We start from the raw sequence: 22166 nt of genomic DNA on the forward strand, positions 1-22166 counted from the left end.
GGTGCAATAAAGGCGGCGTGGGAGCCAAGCCCTGCAGACGCTGCTCGCTAGGTGAGTGTAATTTCACACGCAGGCCCAGAGCGATGTTACAGTTTGGGCTGGGCCTCCCTCACTCCCCACGGGGTGCTGCAGAAGATTTCCTTTTGGACCAGCTGGGAAAGAGGAGCAGGTCCTCCTCGGCCCTGCTGAGCTCAGGTGGAGGTGATATGGAAACTACTCGAGGTAAGGCCACTCCTGGGAGGGTGCCACATCCTGACAGACAGACAGACACTGCAGCTGGTAGCGAACGGGTACAACAAGAATGCAATTAATCTCTTTTAACCATGTGAGTGCTGCATCATTTGTGGTCTGCTGGGCCCAGCTAACCCCCTGCTAGCGCTCTGTCGTGTTTGTGCTGCAACGGTGGCTAACCACAGGCACGCTGGCTCTCGGAGGAAAGAGCTTCACCATTAACTGGCTAAAATCAAGCAGTGGGGCCTGCCAAGGGCAGACCGGGCGCTGCACCTCTTGGTCCCTGGCTTGGATTCATACTCACGGAGACAGAAATCCAGCTAACCTCTGACGGTGACTCGGTGCCGTGTGTGAAAGGAGTTGCTGGGCCTCCAGCTAATCAAAATCAACCCTCCGGCCTATCACAGTCTGCTGTCACGGCCCCCAAGGGTATCAAGGGTGGAGTAGACCGACCTCTCCCTTGCACAAGTCTGGGGGGGAGGGGGGGGCATATTGCCAGGAAGGCCAGGCTGCAACAGGAGCACTAAAGCAGCCCAATCTGTACCCCAAAATTTCCATTTCCTCTTGTCTTTGCATGTCAGGATGTCTGGCCGGTGACAAGAGCTGAAACATTCCTCAGCAGTCCTGGCCAGCTCAGAATTGGGAAGTACTGGTTATCCCGACAGCTCTGATCTCATGAAATTCCCAGACACATCTACCAACCAAAGACGTCTGGGTAGATGTGGAGGGACTACAAATATTCAGTAGCAACAGAGAGGTAGCCACGTTAGTCTGTACTCCAACAAAACAAAACGGCTCAGGAAGGGTTATCCAACCCACCAGGCATTCTCAAGCTTCCAAGCACTAGTTTGTTCTTGGATGTGGACATATTGGAACAAAATAAACCTTGTGAGCTGCTCCTAAAATTGCTGCCTGCTTTCAGTTATACTCTCTGTTGTAAGGACTCTGAGCTTAGGTAGATTATATCCACCAAAGTCACAGCCATGAACACATGTCCGGGACTGTGAAATCTGATCTTTTGTGTGCTTTTACCCTGTACTATGCAGTTTGCACCGGGGAGACGGCGTTTCTCAAAACTGGGTGCCCTGACCCAAAAGGGAGCTGCCGGAAGGACATAAGGTTATTTTGGGGGTTGGGGTGCAGCCTGGCCAGCTTTACTTCTGTGCTGCCTTCAGAGCTGGTGGGTGCACAGTGGCAGATGCTGACTGCAGGCCCAGCTCTGCTGGCAGCAACGCGGAAGTAAGGGTGGCAAGACCATACCAGGCCATCCTTATCTGTGCTGCTGCTGGCAGGGCACTGCCTTCACAGCTGGGTGCCTGACTTAACCTTCCCACTCGCCAGCTGGGCTAGTTCTGAAGGCAGTGCTCCCACGAGCAGCAGCAGCAGCACGCAGGTAAGCATAGCAGTCCAGCAAAATCCCCCACAATGACCTTGTAATGCCCCCATCCATCTTCTTTGTGGGTCAGGACCCCGACAATTACAACATCGGGAAATTTCAGCTACAAATAGCCAACAGTGAGCAACTTCAGCAGCTGCCAGAGCAATCTCAGGATGGCCACTGCCTTTCCCGCACTGCACTGCACTGCACTGCACTGCACTGCACTGGGTGGAACAGAGGAGGGTGGATAGATAGAGTCCTGTCTGCCAGCCATCCCCCTCTGCCCTGCAAAGCTAGCTCGGGCTCCAAGGATCCTGCCCTTCTCCGCTGGGCTGCAGAACTGAGCGAGTCCTGCTGTGTTCAGGGTCTTCTGTGCCTAAGAAGGTGGGAAGGCGCGTGGGGTGAGAGACAGATGTTGCACAAGAACGAGGTCTAACATTTCCTCTGCACTTACTCAAACATTACTAGGAGCAACAGCTCCCAGCCCCCTAACTCTGAAGGGGTCACCTGCCTGGCTCGAGCAATCTGTACAGCCTGCCATTGCCTACCCCACTGCGATTTGGATCCAGAAGCCACACAGCCTTCATTTAATCCATCTCCAGTACCATATGCAAGGGACGGACTGGCCCAGTCTGCTGGAGAAACTCAGAGCATCCGGAATTGCATCTCTGCCTGTCCAGGCACAAATCTTTGTATTCCCAGCCAGATAAAAATACTGAGAGTGGGGAGAGGAGAGGCAGCTGTTAGTGTCTCTGAGGGGTATAGAATCTGCAACAGACAGGAGGTATATCCCCCAGGTCTGTACCTGTAGCATCTTGTCCTGCTCTATGGCCCAGCCAATCCATCCTACAGCTGCAGCACGATTGATTTATACCTGAGGGGCACAAATTGTTACTGCCTCAAAGTCAGAGTTTGAGACTTAAAATATTAACATTTATTTTAAATTATGGTCTTTACTGTCCCTGCTGGGCTGCTAAAGATGCCAGGTACCTCTAGGCAGAACACACCAGGCATGCAGCTAAAAAGGTGTCACGTCTCCGCAGGTATGGTCGTGCAGTGAAAGCACCAGGTACAGTTTCTCTCTGTGGCAGGTGTGTTCAGGAAGGAGCCATTATTTTTCAGAGGCTGCGCTTTTAATGAGCTACAGCCCCTGCCTCTGGCACATCCAGCCACAGGTGCCACTCACTGGGGGGGCCGGGCACAGGTGCTCTGGGCCCAGCCACCCAGCTCTCTGGGAGGCTTCCTGCATCGCTGAGTCAGGGGAGGCTACTGCACCCCACTACACTCTGTCTCTGCCCATGATACTCCCCAGGCAGGTGAAATGATCCACAACTTCCAGGTCATCCCCTCCCAATGCGACAGGGTTGTTGTTGGACTGGTTGATCCTCTTTGTCTTGGTCTGTCCCTTGGAAATGCTCAGTCCTGTCATTGCGGCACTTTTGTCTAGTGTCGCGACCTTTTCTTGCATGCTTCCTTGTTCCCGTGGGATATTGATCAGTTGTGTGAGCTCAGGAGAGTCAGTAAAACGGCACCGGTGAAAAGGTGAGGATGACGATAAATTCTCTAGCTCTCCAAAGCTAATGCAAGAACCTCCTGTTTGGGGCAGGGAAATGTTCCTGCTATTGAGATACAATCAGCTTCCACTGCTCGCAGAGAGAAGTAAGCGCTCTGGCAGATGGTGGTGAATCATGTTGAATGAAGCGTCTGTGCTATGGAAGAGCTCTGCGCAAACACCAGAGCTTGGCACAATACCCGCTGTTCCCTCACTGCCTTGTCTTTGTCCTGCAGAGCTGGCTGATCCTCCTCAAGTCCCAGTGCTGATCATCTCTGAAGCTGAGACATGGGACATCAATGCCTGCTCTGGCGTGGGCTGTGGACAGTTTGTGGATTGGGATAAGATGCCTGAGCTCAACCAGCAGCCAAGCGCCTCCAGTCAGAGCCTCCCCCAAAACTTCAAAGAGCTGAAGAAGCTGGCGAGGACAGGCCATTGGGCTACCAACCATGTGCTAAGAGCTCAGGCTTACCATCACATCATCCAGCATGTCCCATGCCGGCTTGTCACCCCGGATGCTCTGGTCTACAGGGACGTAGCGAGCCGGCTGTTTGGGAAGCAGAGCGTGAGCTCCCACCCCTTGCCTGAGTTCCTTGGTGAGAGCATGATGCCCACGTACTGCCTGACTGTGGAAGGTGTAACCGCCGTGAAGAAAGTACTCATCTGCCTTGGCAACCTCTTCCCTGACATCACCTATGGGCCGATCCTCCCTGCTGTCGTGGCTCTGCTGCTGCATTACAGTGAAGATGAGGCTCAGTGCTTTGAGAACATCTCTCGCCTTGTTGCTTGTAATGACTCCCATACCAGCTACATAGACCAGTCCTTCCTGGCCCACCAGGCCTCCTGTATGACTTTCGGAGATCTGGCCAACAAGCACTGCCCAGCAGCCCACAGATTAATAGCCAGCACCTCTGACAATGTCTTTGAGGTCTACTCCGAATGGTTGGGGTGGATCTTTGGTGACCTTCCCTTTGAGTATGCTATCCGCGTGCTTGATGTGTACCTGCTGGAGGGACAGAAAGTCCTCTACCGGGTCGCTCTGGCCTTGCTGAGGCAATACGGGCTCTCAGTGACCTCTGGAGAACTGAACATGACCGACATCGAGGGAGAGCTGAAAGCTTTCATGCAGAGCATTCGGAAGCACGTGACAGCTGACAAGCTCCTGGAGAGAGCCTTTGGTATTCGGCTGTTCTCCCGCAAGGAAATCTGGCTGCTTCAGATGGCCAACAGGAAAGCACTGGCGGAGAAAGGCATAACAGTGGTGCAGCGCAGGTAAGACTGATTCATTCCCTAGCCTGGCCACGTGACGGCCCCCACGGCTACTGCTAACTGCAGGTAGACACGGGGGGGAGGGTTAAAATGCTTGAGAGAGAATGAGAATGGATAGAAGTTATTCAAGTGGGGCAAATGAATTCCTCTCTCCAATGCAATTGGTGCAGCTACTCCAGAGAGCAACTAACTGCATGAGGGACGAGTGTTTGCCAGTTTGCTGCTTCTTTGAGGAAGGGAAAGGAATTAGGTGAGGCAGAAATTGCTAGACTGGGACCCACCCCCATCGGCTGCCCTGTTAACTGGAGTACCTGAGGAGCAGGAAACACATTTTCAGCCACCAGGCTGGTGCCTGGGGACGTGCCAAGCCCACCACGAGGGATGGCTGGAGCCAGCAGGCAGAGAGAAGTGCCAGCTGCACAGCGAAGACCAGCCCAAGGGAGCCCAGGGTGCGTGGCTGGCATGGAAGGAGCAGACAGGAGCAGGCAGTTGTGAAGCAAGTCACACACCCTATGGCGTTTCCCAGCTCTGGAGAGATTGAGTGTGGGGAGAAGTGCAATGACTCCAAAACGCACTCAGTAACCGAGCCCCACGAAATCCATGGGCGGTGCCCTCCTAACCGCCAAGCCCCTCAGGCGGCTGCCAGTGTTGCTACGTGTCATGGCGTTTAAGCAGTGCCCTGGGAGCATAAGCACAGCTTCTATGTTTGGGGAGCAGCTCCAGGCACATCTCCGAGGCTTGCAGTCTGGGCGAGGGGTTCGCACTCCTGCTGTCCCCCTCCCCACACTACCCTCCCTCCGGGAGGCGTCCCCTGTGTCCTGTGAAAGGGCCTCCTAGTTAAACAGAGAGCTCTGCGCTAGTGCCAGAGCAGGACGAAGGGTTCTCATGCCCAGGCCCCTGCCATGGCAAACACTCACACCTCTGCCCACGCTGCTCAGTCCACCCTGCAGCTCTCTGCCCTTCCAGCTGCTGACTCTGGTGGTCCGGTTCACTCGTCTCATACCCAGCCTGCCATCCCTTCCGCCTGGGTTGGGCCCCGCAGAGCTCTATCAATGCGGTTAACCTCCACCCCGCTCACAATCAACGGCTGCTACATTGACGAGCGTTTTGGTCAATGACTGTTAATCACCAGCACTTTATCGTGCTAGGTGCTGGACAAACACAGCTGGAGAGATGGCCCCAGCCCTTGTGCAGCCCCCAGCACAACAAGGCCCAAGACGGGGGCTCCCAGGAGCTCTTCCATTATTAATGTTTTAGCAACAGGGTGTTTCCAGTCCTGGGGGATCCACATCCTATTCCAATCAGTGGGCGTCGCTGCCTTCGTTTAGCTGCATGATGGCCTTGAATGATGGAAAGGGAGGGTAGCGCAGCTCCTCTGAAATCTGCCCTCCCTCCCACAGGCAGTTGTTCTACCTTGCGGTAGACATGCTGAAATTCAGCTCCACCATCGTGACGGCTCAGGAGATGCGCATCGTGTGGTCCTGGATTCCCAAGAGATTCTCCTTATTCTCACCTGTGCTGTTATTCTCCACCTCCGAGAACGGATACAGCCTGCAGAGGTACAGTGACAACTGAAACCGAGAGCTAAGGGACGAGATCCTCAGGTGAAGTCAATACACAGAGTCCTGTCAGCGTCAAAGGCGCTACACTGATCTCCCTAGCGGGGGATCTGGCCCAAGACGTTTAGGCAGCCAAGGAAGCAATGGTCTGCTGGCAGAACGGCCCTGCAGCACGTGGCACAGCTTGACAAAGCTATCTGTAGAGTCGCCTCTTTCGAAACCTTAAACCCAGGCTGGTTTGCCTGATGTGCAATGCATGGGGTGGGGCCCAGCCCCATGTGCTGGGAACACGCGTCCACAGCACAAAGCCACCATCGCTACCGTCCTTGCTGGGCAGAGGCTAAGGACTGCGGGGGTCAGGAAGACTGAACTCCCCAGGGCACAGGCCTGGCCCATACCCCACTCTGCCCCCACCCTGCCCCATTACGCCCTCCTCCTCCACCTGGGCTGGGGATGACCTGGGCAGGGTGGGGGACAGAGCAGGGCGTGGAGGCAGCTTTCCACTGCTGCAGAGGAGGGCGTCTCAGTGGGCTGGGAAGGCAGCAGCTGGCGCTGGGCTGCCAGCAGGAGCACGCATCACAGTTCCGGTCCCCGCAGTGCTCCATGACGAAAGGGAGCTCCCGCCTGTTCCCAGTTCTCAGAGGCACCTTCTCCAGGGCAGCCGAGCCCAGTCTGAGACAGCCAAAGGGGCCCGCTAGGAGCAGTAGTGGCACTACGAGTGCTAGGTAGGCACCAGGACTGGTCCTGCCCTCACTGTGTGCCTGCAGACAAAGCTGACTTAATCTAACCCATGTTGTCCCTTTCTTTTTCGTAACTTTCCATCCCTCCACACCTCCCAATCCCTCGTCCTCTGAACAGCTTCAGTTACTGCCCCCTCCTTCAAAAACCCTCATCGCCTTTAGGACGACCTTAGACCGGGCGACCCGGGCATTCCCCTGCCACCCTATCGTTCCCCTTCTGCCCATTGCAGGGCTTGTCTAGACACAAGCGTTGCCCCAGGGAACTGACATTGACTTAGCTAAACCAGTGTAAGTACCCTGATTGTGTGAGGTCGCACCATACTAGGTTGGCACCCCAATGTCCCACGTTGCACTGGACACCATAGGTGGGGTTTTCAGAAGCATTCGATGCTGCCCTAACTCTGCTGATGCCGGGACTCCCATTGATGTTGAGATAGGCCACCTGCTTTGCTAATGATCTCAATTCTCCCGCTGTAGCTCTCTCATTTGCTCACCCTGGGGACACCAGTGTCATAGCTACAGCAGCAGTGTTGGTCTATATCTGGGAGCTCTCTGGTGGAAATCCTCAGATGTACTCAAGTGCCTAACTCCTATTGAAATCAAGGAGCATTACGTGTCAACATGCATTCAAGGATCTGGTCCCTTGTGTCTCCCCTCTCCCTACCTGAGCCCCAGGGACACAAGTGTGACTGCGTCTGCCCCTTGTCGTGCTTTCTCTAGTGGCACACCTCTTCTGAGCAGCCGCTGGCCTGGCAACTAGCTGCATGTTGGTGCTCTTTCTCATGGACAGCTCCCATCACAACTGGGTCCTCGTTCTTCCCTTTGAACTTGGAGCCACAGGGAAGTTCATGGATTTTCATCTGGAGAACAGAAGAGAACCCCTGGGTATTTCTTTCACTATATCCAGGAAGCCCTGATCCACAGTGCTTTGCAATGGCTTTAAAAGGCTCAAATGGATCCTGGATAGGGCTCTGTGTTTGTCGTGGAGGTTGTGGATGTCACATATTCTCTGACTTCTTGCAACCTCTGTGACTTCTGCAGGACCTCAGGACCTCCCAGGCAGCTAGCCAAGAGAAGGTTGGGAAAGAAAAATGGTAAAGCAGAGATGAAAATAAGGAATAATAGGGAAGGGACAAAATGCACAATAGGGATGAGACTGGCTTATCTGAGGCCTGCGAAGTGTCATTCAGCCTGTCCCTGAACCTCTTCGTGGACGTTGCCCCAACCGCTGCCTGGCTCGTCTGGCACATCAGCCAGTTACCAACGGCACATACTACCCACAGAGGTGCTCCTGGGAATCGCCAGCCAATGGGAACATGTGCAAACCCCACGCGGCCCCGGGAAGGGTTACAAGCTGCTGTGGGGATGAAGAAACCCTGTCCCACTCCAGTGGCAGGGGGCTTTGAGAGGACAGCCCATCTCATCTGGGGCGTTTGGGTGGCAGAGCGGGCCTCAGATGATGCTTCTGTCAACACAAGCCCCAGCTGCTGCCCAAGAGTTCACACCGCAGAGTGTCCACAGCAGTACCCAAGTACCTACCCAGCACGTCTTCAGCTCAAATGCAGCCGTGCTCTGCGAGCAATGCAGGGCTGGGAGCCAGGAACTGACCACCGGCTGCTGCATCCTGGAGGGCCGGCAGGCCTGGGGCAGGGCTATTGGTGTGGACCGGTGACTAGTCTGGTGTTGCTGGGTAAGACAGCTGCAGGTTGGGCCCTGACTGCCATTTGTTTTCTGCACCCAATCTGAACCCAGCGGTGGCTTTGGTGAGATCAGGGGCTGCACAAACATGTTGCAAGCCGGGCAAAGAAGCACTGTGGAGGGAATATTAGGCCACATACCTGGCGGGAGGGGGTCTTAAAGATACATCTATAGCCTCAGCAATGAAGGGTCCTGTGGCACCTTATAGACTAACAGGAAAGTTTTGAGCATGAGCTTTTGTGAGCACAGACTCACTTCATCAGATGCTGGATCTATAGCCTGCGTTGCAAAAGTCAGCCTGCCCTACGCAGGTGATGAGGAGCGTGCCAGCCGGCCAGGTGCTCTTCCCAGTCACCCAGGGCATGCTGCCAAACCAGGTCTCTGGCTCGTCAGTTTCAAACTCAAATTGATCCACGTTCTTGGTTCTCACCTGCAGGTTTTACTCGTGCTGCGAAGGCTACGAACCAACAGTGCTGCTCCTAAAAACAACGCTGGGGGAAGTGAGTATCTCCCCAACACCGGAGAGCGCCGTGAGCGTGTCCCAACCTCTGCCTGGGCCAGAGGGGAATGTGTATGGGGCAGCCATATGCTGCATCAGCTTTAGCTTCCACCTGGGCTTAAAAGGCAGTTGTAAGCCCGACAATGTAACCTTGTGGTGACGAAGGGCTGGCTTAGAGCAGACAGCTCCGCACCAGCAAACAAAAAGGCAGTGCTCTTTTTCTCAGTGCAAACTAAATCAAAACCAACAGCCCTCTCGGCACAGCAGCTATCAGGGCATCCAGAAGCAACGGGGATCTCAAGAGACCCCAAGGATATCACTCTTCTTCCATCAGGGCCCAGTTCATCCCTGTGCTGTAGCATCTTTGCACCACTTCTGTGCCGACCACTGATCTGGCATTAGGGGAATTCCCCAACCTAGCAGGTCTTCCCTGGTACTGGTTGGGGTCTCCAGGTGCCACCAATTGGAGGGGGTGAACAGATGGGTAAAATAGCAAAGGTGAAAATCACTTCCCCCAAATATGGGCCAAACCCTGAGGTCCATATGCAGACAAAGTAGAAGTAACAGCTGTTGTGCCTGAGCAAGGCCTGCAGTACATGCCTCAGGTGTGTCCCCTGGGATTTCCGTCACAGCCGCACAGGAAGGGGGGCAAACCAGAGGGTTCATATTTCAAATAGGTAAAATAACCTCAGAAAGTAGGCGTCCTTCCAAGGACTCCAAGAACAGCTCATCACCCATGCTCTGCCTCTGAACCTCAGTCAAATGGTAGTCGACACGTGCTATAAAAGTCAAATATTTATTTGTTTCTGGTGCAGCTTTCCCACATCCTGACAGTGGAGCTTGGCAAGGGGACAAACACTCTGCTTCCTAGCCCAGGGCCTTGTCTAGATTAGGAAAACATATTCGCTATCACATTCTACATGTCATTTAGCATCTGATTTAGCACAAGGTTTAACACCTGTAAAATGTGACAGCTGGTCATGGTCAGCTCAGGGGTACCAGCTCGAGGCTTGATGTGGCCTGAAAGTTGACACTGATCAGTAAACATGCTTTAAAGGTGTCCTTGAAGATGTCGAATCCTATCCATACTAGGTGTTCAAAAACATGTTCATCTGCTGACAAGAAAGAGATCTTGGAGTCATTGTGGATAGGCCTCTGAAAACATTCACTCAGCAGGCAACAGCAGTCAAAAAAGCTAACAGAACGTTGGGAATCATACGCCAAGGGATAGATAAGAAGACAGAAAATATTATATTGCCTTTATATAAATCCATGGCACGCCCATATCCTGAATAGCGCATGAAGGTTTGGTCATCTCATCTCAAAAAAAATATAATGGAATTGGAAAAGGTTCAGAAAAGGGCAACACAAATGATCAGAGATTTGGGAGAGCCCCCGTATGAGGCGAGATGAATAAGACGGTGACTTTCGAGTTTGGAAAAGAGACACCTAAGGGGAGTATATGACAGAGGTTTATAAAATAATGACTGGTATGGAGAAGTAAACAGGGAAGTGTTTTTTATGCCTTCTCTTCACACAAGAACTAGGAGTCACCAAATGAAACACACAGGAAGCAGGTGTGAAACAAGCAAAGGGAAGTATTGCTTCACACAGTGCAGCCAGAGAACACTGCAAAGGCCAAATCTGTAATGGGGTTCAAAAAAAGAACTAGATGAGCTAGATGACCAGTCCATCAATGGCTATTAGTCAGGGACGGACAAGGATGGTGTCCCAAGCCTCTTTGATAGAAGCTGGGAATGGGCACCAGGGGATGAATCACTTGGAGATTGCCTGTTCTGTTCACTCCCCCGGGGCACCAGGCATTGGCCACTGGTGGAAGACAGGACATTGGGCTAGACGGACCATTGGTCTGACCCACTTTGGCCATTTTTGTGTTCACGCTGACTGGGATCTCAGGATAGATATTTTGAAGTAACTGGGTTGTCCCGTTGCCTTCCATGGGCTCGCACCAATCAAACCGCCTGGAACTTTGTGATCCACTCTGCTGAAGATGTACAAGGAGGAAGAGGTCCCAGCCCTCTCTCCCGCAGCTGGGCTGGTCCTGCAGGGCTAAGAAGGGTAAATATTTATGTAAGTGTCTAAAACTAAAGTAGTGGCCCTCGAGCCACAAATGGGGCAGATCAGCTGTGTGACAAGGGCCCATTGCTACTCGGTTTTGTTTCTGGTTAGAACTGTGCTTTGGGGGAACAATTCCGCCCTGAGAGCCTCACAGGGTACCTCAGCTCTGATAAGTTGCTCTTGAAATTCCCATGCGGGGCCCTTGCAGAAGGGCTCAAAGGAGTGTGTGATGAAATCAGCATTGGCCAGCCCTGCTCGCCAGCCTGCCATTTGCTCTCTGTAATGCATTCCTGGCTGTACAGTCATTAACTCCAGACTGTTCTGACTCTCTCCTGCAAGGTGTGCGGTGCATTCCTCTCTTCGGACTGGAAGGAAAGGAAAAAGAGTGGCGGTTCGACCAGCTTCTTTGGAACAGGGGAATGCTTTGTTTTCAGCGTGAGTCTGACTGGCTCCTGATGCATCTTCTTTATGGCTTGTGTATTGAATAGGTCGCATGGGGGGTTTGTCACTCCTTGTATAATTCAGATAGCAGAGCAGGCAAGTACTAGAGACAATTCTCCAGTGCCTCTCAGTCCTGATAGAAGAGAATGCCGTGGAACAGAGAAATTGCTATGTCAGGTCAGATCCCTCTACCTCTGTATCTTCAGTCCAGTATCCTTCTAGTCCAGGCTTCTCTGCACAGTAAGTCCTGCAGTGCAAGGTGCAGCGTAGCCTGTTGTAGCTGTGGCAGGCTCCCAACAGACCAGGAGGTCGCTTGATGATTATCCATTCTGTTCACTCCCCCGGGGCACCAGGCATGGGCCACTGGTGGAAGACAGGACACTGGGCTAGAAGGACCTTTGGTCTGACCCACTCTGGCCCTTCTTATTTTCTTATGAGAACTTCAGTAGAGCCATGGTTGAAGGGTGAGCAGCAAATCAGACCTCTCATGTCTCTCTGCTACCCCACAGATGTTGGTCCTCGTGCCTTTACCTCTCCGGGGGCAGAATTCGGCCAGTCCCAAACCAGCCCTGGGCTATCTGAGGATCCCCAGCAGGTCTGCCTGGGCTCAGCACCTACCGTCCTTCCCTCGGGGGGCTGTGTTCAGTGGAGCGTGCAGTCCCCAGACAGCCTGCCTACGCTAGGCTCGCCGTCTTAAAGCACAGGTCGCTTTAATCTTAACAGCAGGAATGAAACATGCTAAGCAAAAAGGACTTGTGGAGGAGGAAAAGCCGGCCTGCAGGCCTGGCTGTCTTCCCAGAGTCCAGCTCCCTGCGAAGGGCGCTGAGGATGACCTAGCTTCTTCATAGGGGCTGTGCCGACAACCCTGTGGGGCTCCACGGAAGCAGAGGCTCCTGAAGCTCAGATGGGCTTTCTGTTTGGTCTGACAGGCATCCTCTGCTCCTTCCTGCACGCTCCCTCCAGGAGCTCTGCTTAAGGACAGCCCTGCTACCCAGCTGCAGCTCCTTCCAGAGCACCCAGCGGGTCCAACACCTGTGCAGCTGCGACTGAAAGGGGCCACTGGCAGCTAAGGGGCAGAAGGACCCTGGAGCTAGGCAGAGCCAGGTGGCGGGGCTGTCTTTCCAGTGGCTCTCCCAAGCAGAGAGCGGGAAGGAAGAGCAGATGTGCAATGACATTACCGGTGGAGTTAGCACCAGTGAACCCTAATGACCAGTCACTACTGGTGGACCTGCCACTAATCTCCACCTGACCAGCCGACCAAACCCCCCCACAGAACACCATCCGCAGCAGAGGGATTTGTAAGGCTCTGCAACCTGAGTTGCCTTTATTTTAAAGGTGCGTCCTGAAATGGAGAGATATGAGTGGGTGTTCATCAAGAAACCGGAGCTGACCAAAGCAGCACCACGCTCTCCACGCCAGCGTTCACCTTCTCCCTCCCCTCCTGCGCGTATCAGAGCTCCGCCTGATGGCCATGTGTCCAGTTCAAACCATCTCTCCGTGCCCGTGTTGGAGAGGGATAAAGCTCGCCTCTCCCCTTTCCTGGCAATCAGACACTTCGTCCTGCCTTCCAAAACAGCCTCCATGTTCATGTCCGGATCTCGGGAAGGAATCAGGATCGGTAATTACACAACACACGTGTTCAGACGTGCCCTGCCCAAAGCACCCTGAGCCAGGCCGTCAGAGGGGGCAGGAGAGCGCACAATGGCATGATACATCTAAACCATCCCTTAGGAGAGTGCAGCCCGCTCTCCTCCCCAGAGCCGGCTGGGGCCGCTGGCGGATGTGGCAGGGTGGGTAGGAGATACCAGCTTCTTTGCACGAAGTGCGCTCTCCTGGCTGTTACGATGGAGCAGTGGCTGCACTGGGCGATCTGGACCCTGCGTGTGAGTGTACAGTCTGCACACCCCACACCAGTGCCAGGGGCCCTTTAGCTCTTTTTATTTTATACCTTAAAGCCGCAGGAAGAAGCCAGGGTAGAAAGTCCATCAGTGGCTTTGTGACAATTCCGGACTGTGCCATACCACAGCCATTAGGGGCAGTGTCCCCTTACAGCCCCTCTGAGGATTTATGCAATGAAGATCAGCCTCTAGGTGACCGAGCTACCCAGAGAGACTAGACAGAACCTTGCAGCACGTCACACCCCACACGTAACCTTCCATGCAGCCTGCCCTCCCGCTTCAGAAGAATTAAACTGTATCTGTCCGTCATTCCCCTTGCACTGGGATGCAGGAGTGAAACTGAGCCTGAGTTTAGTGTCCAAGCCAGTTAAGTCACTTAGGCTGGACTACCAGTGGGGCTAAGAGCCACCACAGGCTGCGGGAGAAGGTGGGTGTAGGGGCTGGCTCCCTACCCCGGCGGGGCCAAGGACAGGACCTGGGGCAGTCACCACTGCTGCCCACCGCCCGCTCACACTGCACAGAGCACCAGAGCGGTGCTGCCGGCACTTCCAAAGGGCCCTGGAGAGCTGACTGCTAATGCTGCCAACGTAGCAGCAGCCGCGGCCAGAGCTCTGGGCCCCTTTGAAATGCCAGGCCCGGGGCAATGACGCCCTTTGCTCCCCCGCCGCCCCCAGGCTGGCAGGCCACAGGGTGACTCTGGCAATCTGGTACTGTCAGCTGCTCCAAGATGCAACTTTCACAGGAGCTGCTCTATGAGACAGGGACAATAACTTCCCGTTTAGCAGAAGAGGCAACTGCGTCATAAGGTGACCGGCTAGCAAACGTAAAACATCACGACTGTTCTTCGAAGGGGGGCAATAATTGCCTATATGAGACAAAACCCCTACCAGTGGGGGTCTGCTCACCCTAACTATTGAAGGCCTCGGTCTCTGCCCTCTCTAGGGTGCAGGGTGGTCAAGGAGAAATGAAGCAGTAGCAGCTGAGACACAAGTAGAGCCCTGTGTGGTTACACTCTTATGCCCATGGACGTGGAGGTCCCCAGATAAAATCAGTATCAGCTCAGCTGCTGGGCTCTCCTGGGAATGTCTGCAGTGAAAGGAGCAGGACGTGGGCTGCACCACCAGAGCTGCTTCAAAGGGAGGCGGGCGGCACTAGGGGTGTGCCAGGGACAGTTGTGCTGCACCAAAAGAGCAGCTGGTGCTGTGCAGCAGCCCCACAGCCTGCTCCTTTCACCACTGTGGTTCCTGGGAGAGCTCCAGGGCCAGTCTCTCCATCCACCCTCTAACCCAGTGATGGCAGGTCCCCATTAGTCTCTGACCTTGTTTTGCAGGTGGTGGCGGAGGCCAAGCTCTGTTCATTGACGCTGACCTCTGCTACGGCAGAACAGAGCACTGCGAGACCTTTGACAACCCTCCTCTCTGCCAGGAAAACTTCCAGGTGCAGCTGCTGGAAGCCTGGGGCTTTCAGATCGCCTAAGCACTGTGAAGTCGCCTCTCCCTGCACCAGGCTAAGGAAGGAGACATTCCTCTCCCCTGCACAGCAAACCATGGCTGGTCATGCGCCAGGTGCCATCAGCTGGCACGCAGACGCCTGATTCTAACAGAGGAAGTTCACTCTAGGAAGATTTTTGCTGCTCTGAACCTGACTGCTCCTAGCCATCCTCCGAATCTGCTTTCCCTGTTACAGTGTACTCTGATTTCATGGTCAGGGACAGCAAAGCACTACACAGCAGTTATACTACAGGCACTGCCTTACTACAAGTGTTTAAAAATAATGATTGATAATATCCAGGACAGGACCTTCACGCACAAATCAAACCAGTTCCCAAACTTCCTGAGATTTGAACAAGGTGAGGTTGTTGGAGGGAGGGGCTGGCAGGATTTCACAGTTTTCTTGTGTTCTTAGCTTCACTTTGACGTGGAAATGCCACAGATCTCATGGTATCCAGCAGTGGGCTATGAATCTTACTGGGAAGTTTGACCTATAACTTAAAAGACTTCCATCCTCATCCCAAATCCCAGAAGGTTCTTCTACCCTGAGAGGAATCTCCATTGTCTTTGGGGCTCAATGGTCACTGTTGAATGTGACAATGTTAATCATCATATAACATGGCTTGCAGGTACAAGCATCACGGCAATTGCCAGATAGTTATCAACAGAGTTATTGCTCCAGCCTTAATAAGTAAAACTTGAAAGCTGTGTATTTACACTACACATGAATTCAGGCAGATGACCTGTTTGTTGAACGGAGAGAGAATGCAGGGAACCAGCAGATCACGGTTGGCTTTTGGTAGGAAAGGGTAGGAGAATTCTGGGGATCAGGATTTCCCCTCGAGGGAATATTTTTTGCCTACCATTCCTACAGGCTTCAGACCTCTCAGCATTTCCCATGAGATCTTGACACTTCAGTAAAAGGTTTTCATAGGGACAGAATTTTGCCCTCTAACAGGTGGGACTTTCAGGATCAGAGATGCAGCTCGTGAATGAACCAGTTGAAGAAGGCGTGGTCTGGTCACTGCAACTATTTTGTGATAATGAAAGGGCGTCAGTCCCCAGGGCTGCCAACTGCAGCATATATTCATGCAAAAAATGCAATTCCATAGTTGTTTCATTTACTGCTGTCAAAGATTTTCCAGCATATTTTATTTGTAAACCCCCCTCGCTGCAGTGTTTATTGTTGCATGGAAAAGTGTATTCAGAGGAAAGGTTTAGGATGATAGTTGCAAGAATCGAAATAGTTAACACATCTAACAGTTTAATCTAACATCTCATCATTCTCAACATCAGGAGGGTAACAGTAGACCCAGCGATGACGTATGATCGTATACACGCTGACACAGAGAATGCATACACGTAATGGGTTTGGGACCCTACGTGTAAGCCATTTCACTGGCAGAAGGAAATATAGTCAAAGCCCAAATACAGCTTTCTGTTTATGTTCTGATTTTTGTTGTAACAACAACCTGAAGTCCTGTGGCACCTTGTAAAGTAACAGATATTTTGGAGCATGAGCTTTGGTGGGCAAAGAACTGACATGCCTCTGACGAAGAGGGTCTTTGCCCACGAAAGCTTATGCTCCAAAATATCTGTTAGTCTATAAGGTACCACAGGACTGTTCATTGCTTTTGTGTGTACAGACTAACATGGCTACCCCTCCGATACTGATTTTGTTGTGTTTATTTTCTCCAGTTACTCAGCGGAGATGTGATCAATACCTCCAAGGGAGGCAATCCCAGAAATGCTATGAGACAAGAGGAGGGAATAATAGCAAAGTCACATACTAGACGGCTATGCAGTCATGTGAATAATTAGCAATTATCTCTATTCTTCCAAATGCATCTTGTAAGATAATAGATCTGATGGAGCGAATCTCCACTGCCTGTACGCTCATCAATTTTATGCTAGTGTAGCCCTGCTGAACGTGACAGATCTAAAACTGGCAGAGCAGAATGGACCCAGGTCCCTGGTGTTTCAGCTGAAGCGATGTGCGTAGATGGAGCTCAGATAATATCACTCTGACACACATGTCCTTTTGGAGATGCCATCACATATTTCATTGTGGCTCACCTTTTCCTACCTTTCTGGTCCTGCCATTTCACAAGATCCGCCTTTGCAAAAGTGATGAATGAAAGTCCATGATGTTACTGTGCCTCACTTCTGTGCAGGTGGCGGGAACCAGAGGGACACACTGCTGTGGTGCAGGGTGGAGCAGGCTGCCGCTCCTGCCACCTGCGTGGTTAGTGCAGAAGGGAGGGGAGGTGACCCTGCTGTCTCTGCAGTGCCCAGCCTTTGGCCCCAGGTAATCCCCTCCTGCTTGGGATGATTTCCATGGGGTCCCCAAAAGCACAGGGCCTGGGGTAGATGCCCCAGTTCATTCTAGGGATGGGATGGCCCAGTGTTTTCCGCTTTCTAAGGCCCCATACTGGACCAGCCCATCTGGCCAGCTGAAGGGGGCTAGGCAGGGTTCCCACCGGATGCCGTCCATTCCCAGGTGCTGAGTTTCCTGCTTTGATAGAAATCCTGACCCCCTCCAAGGTCAAAAGTCATCTTACTTAGCTGTCGCTTTCCTATCTCTTTGTGTATTGCTTGGGTCAAGATTCAGAGTATTTGATTTTAAAGAGGAACTGGGTCTCATCCAAAACCAGGCCCACTGACTGTGATTCTGAGCTCCAGGGCGGAATAACCAATGGGCCCCCTGCCACCTCCAGAGGACCTTTGGGCTGGCCCGGCCCCATCATCAGCCTGCTTGGGGGCATCACAGGGCAGCTGTGGCATGCCCCCCCACATCCCCTGACCCAGCTTGCCTGTTCTGGGGAAAAGCCACAGCATCTCTTGAGTCAAAGTTGCTTTTGATATGCTCCATGCAGATGCTGGGGCTGACTAACCCCACCCTAGCACCTGCATGGGGCATACCGAAAGTGTCTTTGAATTACAAGAGTCTTTGCCCAGAGCACTGCGGGCCCCAGCAGTGTTCCCTGTCAGTTGTGTGGCCACTCAGGAGAGATTCATATGCCACCCAGCTGATCAGCAGAGAGCCCCCAGCTAGGTTTTGTTTCTCCTGGTGGTGCACATTCACACATGCCTTAGTGCACATGGATGGAAAAAAACCTGCACTTGGATGGAAAAGATAAGAGGGAACAATGGCCCCCAGGCTCTTTAAATCACTGGGCCCTCTGGGTGCTTTTCCCCTTTGCTCCGCCGCAGGCAGGGCTGCCTATAACACTGGAGACTTGAAGCTGCATTATCTGTCTTTGATGCAACAGCATAACGGGTCTGCCTTTGTGAGGCTGTTCTGTGCTGCATGCCAACCTGTCTGTTGATTTCAGCTGTAAATCGTAGTACATGGCCAGGGTGATTCTTACATTCAGCTCCTGTGATCTGCCGGGCAGCCTTTGTCAATTTTAAAATGGTTTGTTATGCTACCTTCTTTGCACGGTTATTCTTTTGCTGTTTAAAATTCAAAACAAAGGCAAAAACCCCGCAAAGCAATGGTGGCTGGATGTCTTAAGGGCTTGGTAATGGAATATAAAGCAATCTTTCATCTATCTCAGGCACTTTTATGGCTCTCATTACACAGTACATGAACACTTCACAATCTTTTAATGTATTTGGGTTCACACTGCAACTCTGTGAGGTAAAGCACTATTATCCCCATTGTACCGATGAGGAAAAGCAAGGCTAAGGGACTTACCCAAGGTCACACAGGAAGAATGCGCACAGCAGCGAACTGAAAGCAACGTTTCCAAGTTCTATGCTACAGCCCTAACCACTGGCTCATCTTTCATTGATGTCATGCTGTTAATTGACCACAGCTCAGGACAGCAGAGCCCAAACTTTGCTGCTTCTTGGGGCTTGCGTGAAATGAGCTGGTGGATCTCAGTTCATTCTCCAGAGGACAGATAACCACATCACAAAAAAACTACCAGCACGACAACTCTTCTGCAATCCCCTTATTGAAAACACTAACAGAGAAGCCTACACTTCAGTCATTGGAGACTGAGCGTGACTGAGTTGTTTCTTCCAGGTCAGAGTGGACACACCTTGGGCACCTATTTTCATCTAAAAGGACTTAAAACGTACTTGGCCAAATTCACGGCAGTGGATTTCCAAAGAATCCCATGGACTTACTTGAGGGATACCTTTTGCCTAATCAATTCATAGCAATGTCCCGTCGCTGCACCAGGGGACATTCTGTACCACTGCGCGACACAGCATTTTGCAGTTATGAACATTGCATGTGAAGAATTCCCCCCTGGTGCCTCCGCCCCCACAAAAATGGGCTGCAGTGCTGCTGGCCACAATAAGGAGCCCCTTTGAAATGCCATGGGAGCATCACTCTGCTGCTCTGTGTGACTATGTAGTGCTATTTTGAGAAATAAGATGTACAGGATTTTTAAGTCTTTGGCTCAGAATGCCCCCAGGAGTAATATACAAATGGGGAAGCTAGGAAATATGCACCTATTCCCCTGTTCATTTCAATGCCTCAACATTGAAACATATACTTGAGCAGCACCATAGATATATGTAAAAAAGCAGTCCAGTAGTACTTTAAAGACTAACAAAATAATTTATTAGGTGATGAGCTTTTGGGGGGCAGACCCACTTCTTCAGACTACAGCCATACCAGAACAGACTCAATATTTAAGGCACAGAGAACCAAAAATAGTAATCAAGGTTGACAAACAGTCTGACTCTCTCGACCCCCCCCCAACACCTAAAGAAGAAGAACTCTATGTGGACTCCTCCTGACGGTCGTAGTGAAACTCTGGATTTCTACATACAATGCTTCTGCAACCATGCTCCGACTGACATTATACACAAACAATACCAAATGAGACACAGTCTCAACTATGCTGAAAGCCAGGCTGTCCAGAGTCTCAAAAATAACCCAGACATTATAATCAAACCGGCTGACAAAGGGGGTGCTGTTGTCATCATGCATAAATCAGACTATGAACAGGAGGCAGCCAGACAACTCTCCAACACCACATTTTACAGACCTCTCTCCACTGATCCCACTTTGGAATTACAAAAGAAATTACAACTACTACTTAAGGAACTCCCTGCTGCTACTTGGGACCTTATTCACTCAGACACACCATCTGAGCTCCAACCTGGATTGTTCTATTTACTTCCCAAAATCCACAAACCTGGAAACCCCAGATGCCCTATCATTTCAGGTATTGGCACCCTTACCACCAGACTATCCAGTTACGTGGTCTCCCTCCTCAAACCCTATGACACCCACACTCCCAGCTATCTCCAACATACCACTGACTTCCTGAGGAAATTACAAAACCTCAGAAAAGTTCCTGACAACACCACCCTTGCCACCATGGATGTAGAGGCTCTATACACCAATATTCCACACGAAGACGGATTACAAGCGATCAGGAATACCATCCCTGATGTCACCACAGCCAATCTGGAGTCTGACCTCTGTAACTTTGTTCTCACTCACAATTATTTCTGATCTGGGGACAACTTATACCTCCAGATTAGTGGAACTGCTATGGGCACCCGCATAGCTCCACAATATGCTAATATATTTATGGCTGACCTGGAACAACGATTCCTCAGCTCTCATTCCCTATTACCGCTCCTCTCCTTACGATACATTGATGACATCTTTATGATTTGGACCCATGGTATAGTGACTCTAGAAGAATTCCACAGAGACTTTAACAAGCTGCACCCCACCATCAACTTATGCCTCAACTACTCCATGCGAGAGGTACATTTCCTGGACAATACTGTACAAAACAAGGATGGCCTGATTGGTACCACACCCTACCAGAAATCCGCTGATCACTATACTTACCTACATGCTTCTACCTTCCATCCTGTGCACATAACTAGAGCCATTGTTTACAGTCAAGCCCTTAGGTACAATCATATTTGCTCTGATCCTACTGACAGAGACCGAAAACTACAAGATCTCTACCAAATATTCATAAACCTGAACTACACACCAGGGAAATAAAAAAACAAATCGACAGGGCCAGATGAATACCCAGAGACCAGCGGCTCCAAGATAGGCCCAAAAAAGCCAAGAACAGAACACCACTGGTCATTACCCACAGCCCCCAATTCAAACCACTGCAATGCATTATTAAAGACCTACAACCTATCCTTAATCAGGATGCCACACTCCAGAAGACCCTAGGTGACAGGACTGTTCTCTCCTACAGACAACCTCCCAACCTTATGAGGATTCTCACCAACAATCACAGTCTATACCACAGGAACACCAGTCCTGGAACTTTTCCTTGCAACAAAGTCAGTTGCCAACTTTGTCCACATATCTATTCTGGAGATACTTCACTGGACCTAACCAGGTTATTCACAGAATCATGGGCACATTCTCATGTTCCCCAACTAACATCATATATGCCATCATGTGCCAACAATGCCCAGGTGCTTTGTATATTGGACAGACTTCAAACTCTCTTAGACAAAGAATTAACGGGCACAAAACAGACATAAAAACACTCCTGATCCACAAACTGGTCAGTCAGCATTTTAATGGAGTGGGCCATTCTGTTAATGACCTGAAGGTTTGTGTCTTACTGAAGAGGAATTTTCACAACAGATTGGAAAGAGAAGCTGCTGAACCGGTTTTTATATTCAAATTCGACACATTAACATGAGGTTTGAACCAGGATGTGAATTTTCTAGGTCATTATAGGGGCCCTTTTGCATACTTGGCTTAACCTAATTCTTGACTCCCCTCCCTCTGCCCCTCTACTCTCTGATTTGCTCACCTTGATCATATTTTTCTGATTTGTCCTCCTTGCTTACTGTTTTTGGTTCTCTGTGCCTTAAATATTGAGTCTGTTCTGGTCTGGCTCTGGTCTGAAGAAGTGGGTCTGTCCCATGAAAGTTCATCACCTAATAAATTATTTTGTTAGTCTTTAAAGTGCTACTGGAACTGCTCTTTTGTTTCGATAGTGTGTAGACTAGCCCGGCCTTCTCTCTGTTACCATAGATATACGTGTGTGTGTGTGCGTGTGTGCGTGTGTATTTGTGTGTGTGTGATGAATCGGGAGTTCAGCACTTGCTTATTGCAAACATAGTTTTTTTCATTTTCTTTTCACGCTTTTATTTTTATTATCTAAAATAAACAAGAAAATTCAGGCAAACATTGACGCTCATTGACGCTCAGGTTGGGAATTAAAACACACGCTTAGAAATCCCACAGCAACTGCAGCCCAGCCACTTCGTACATTTAAGTCAAGTCATGGATCTGACAGCACTCAGCGTAATCCGAAATGTGGTACACACAGGGGAAATGTAACTGTCTCTGTGAGAACCACAACTTGG

At 51.3% G+C, this 22166-nt stretch overlaps 1 protein-coding gene across 4 annotated transcripts; it reads left to right on the plus strand.

The window, feature by feature from the left end:
• Positions 1-70: 70 nt before the first annotated feature.
• On the plus strand, positions 71-21753 carry LOC142023630 (TBC1 domain family member 24-like). Of its 4 annotated transcripts, none has more exons than XR_012648272.1 (7): positions 71-222; positions 3398-4433; positions 5831-5989; positions 8864-8927; positions 11345-11440; positions 14675-15193; positions 16533-21753. XR_012648272.1 is itself a non-coding variant. In XM_075014775.1 (7 exons), the coding sequence occupies exons 1-7, from the start codon at positions 84-86 to the stop codon at positions 14818-14820; spliced, it is 1923 nt and encodes a 640-aa protein (XP_074870876.1). In that variant the 5' UTR covers positions 71-83; the 3' UTR covers positions 14821-14950. The 4 variants fall into 4 exon arrangements, 3 of the variants coding, with proteins under 3 accessions (XP_074870876.1, XP_074870878.1, XP_074870877.1); XM_075014775.1 differs by lacking the exon at positions 16533-21753 and adding an exon at positions 12782-13064 and having other exon boundaries at positions 14675-14950; XM_075014777.1 differs by having other exon boundaries at positions 14675-21753.
• The last annotated feature ends 413 nt before the right edge of the window (positions 21754-22166 follow it).

This window comes from Carettochelys insculpta, chromosome 20, assembly GCF_033958435.1.
Source record: "Carettochelys insculpta isolate YL-2023 chromosome 20, ASM3395843v1, whole genome shotgun sequence".
NCBI lineage: Eukaryota > Metazoa > Chordata > Testudines > Carettochelyidae > Carettochelys > Carettochelys insculpta.

Excerpts from the sequence above, each read along its gene's own strand:
- LOC142023630 (XM_075014775.1), top strand. The coding sequence starts at position 84 with ATGTTACAGTTTGGGCTGGGCCTCCCTCACTCCCCACGGGGTGCTGCA. Across the intron at positions 223-3,397 it reads TGATATGGAAACTACTCGAG|AGCTGGCTGATCCTCCTCAA; the intron begins GTAAGGCCACTC and ends TTTGTCCTGCAG. Across the intron at positions 8,928-11,344 it reads TAAAAACAACGCTGGGGGAA|GTGTGCGGTGCATTCCTCTC; the intron begins GTGAGTATCTCC and ends CTCTCCTGCAAG.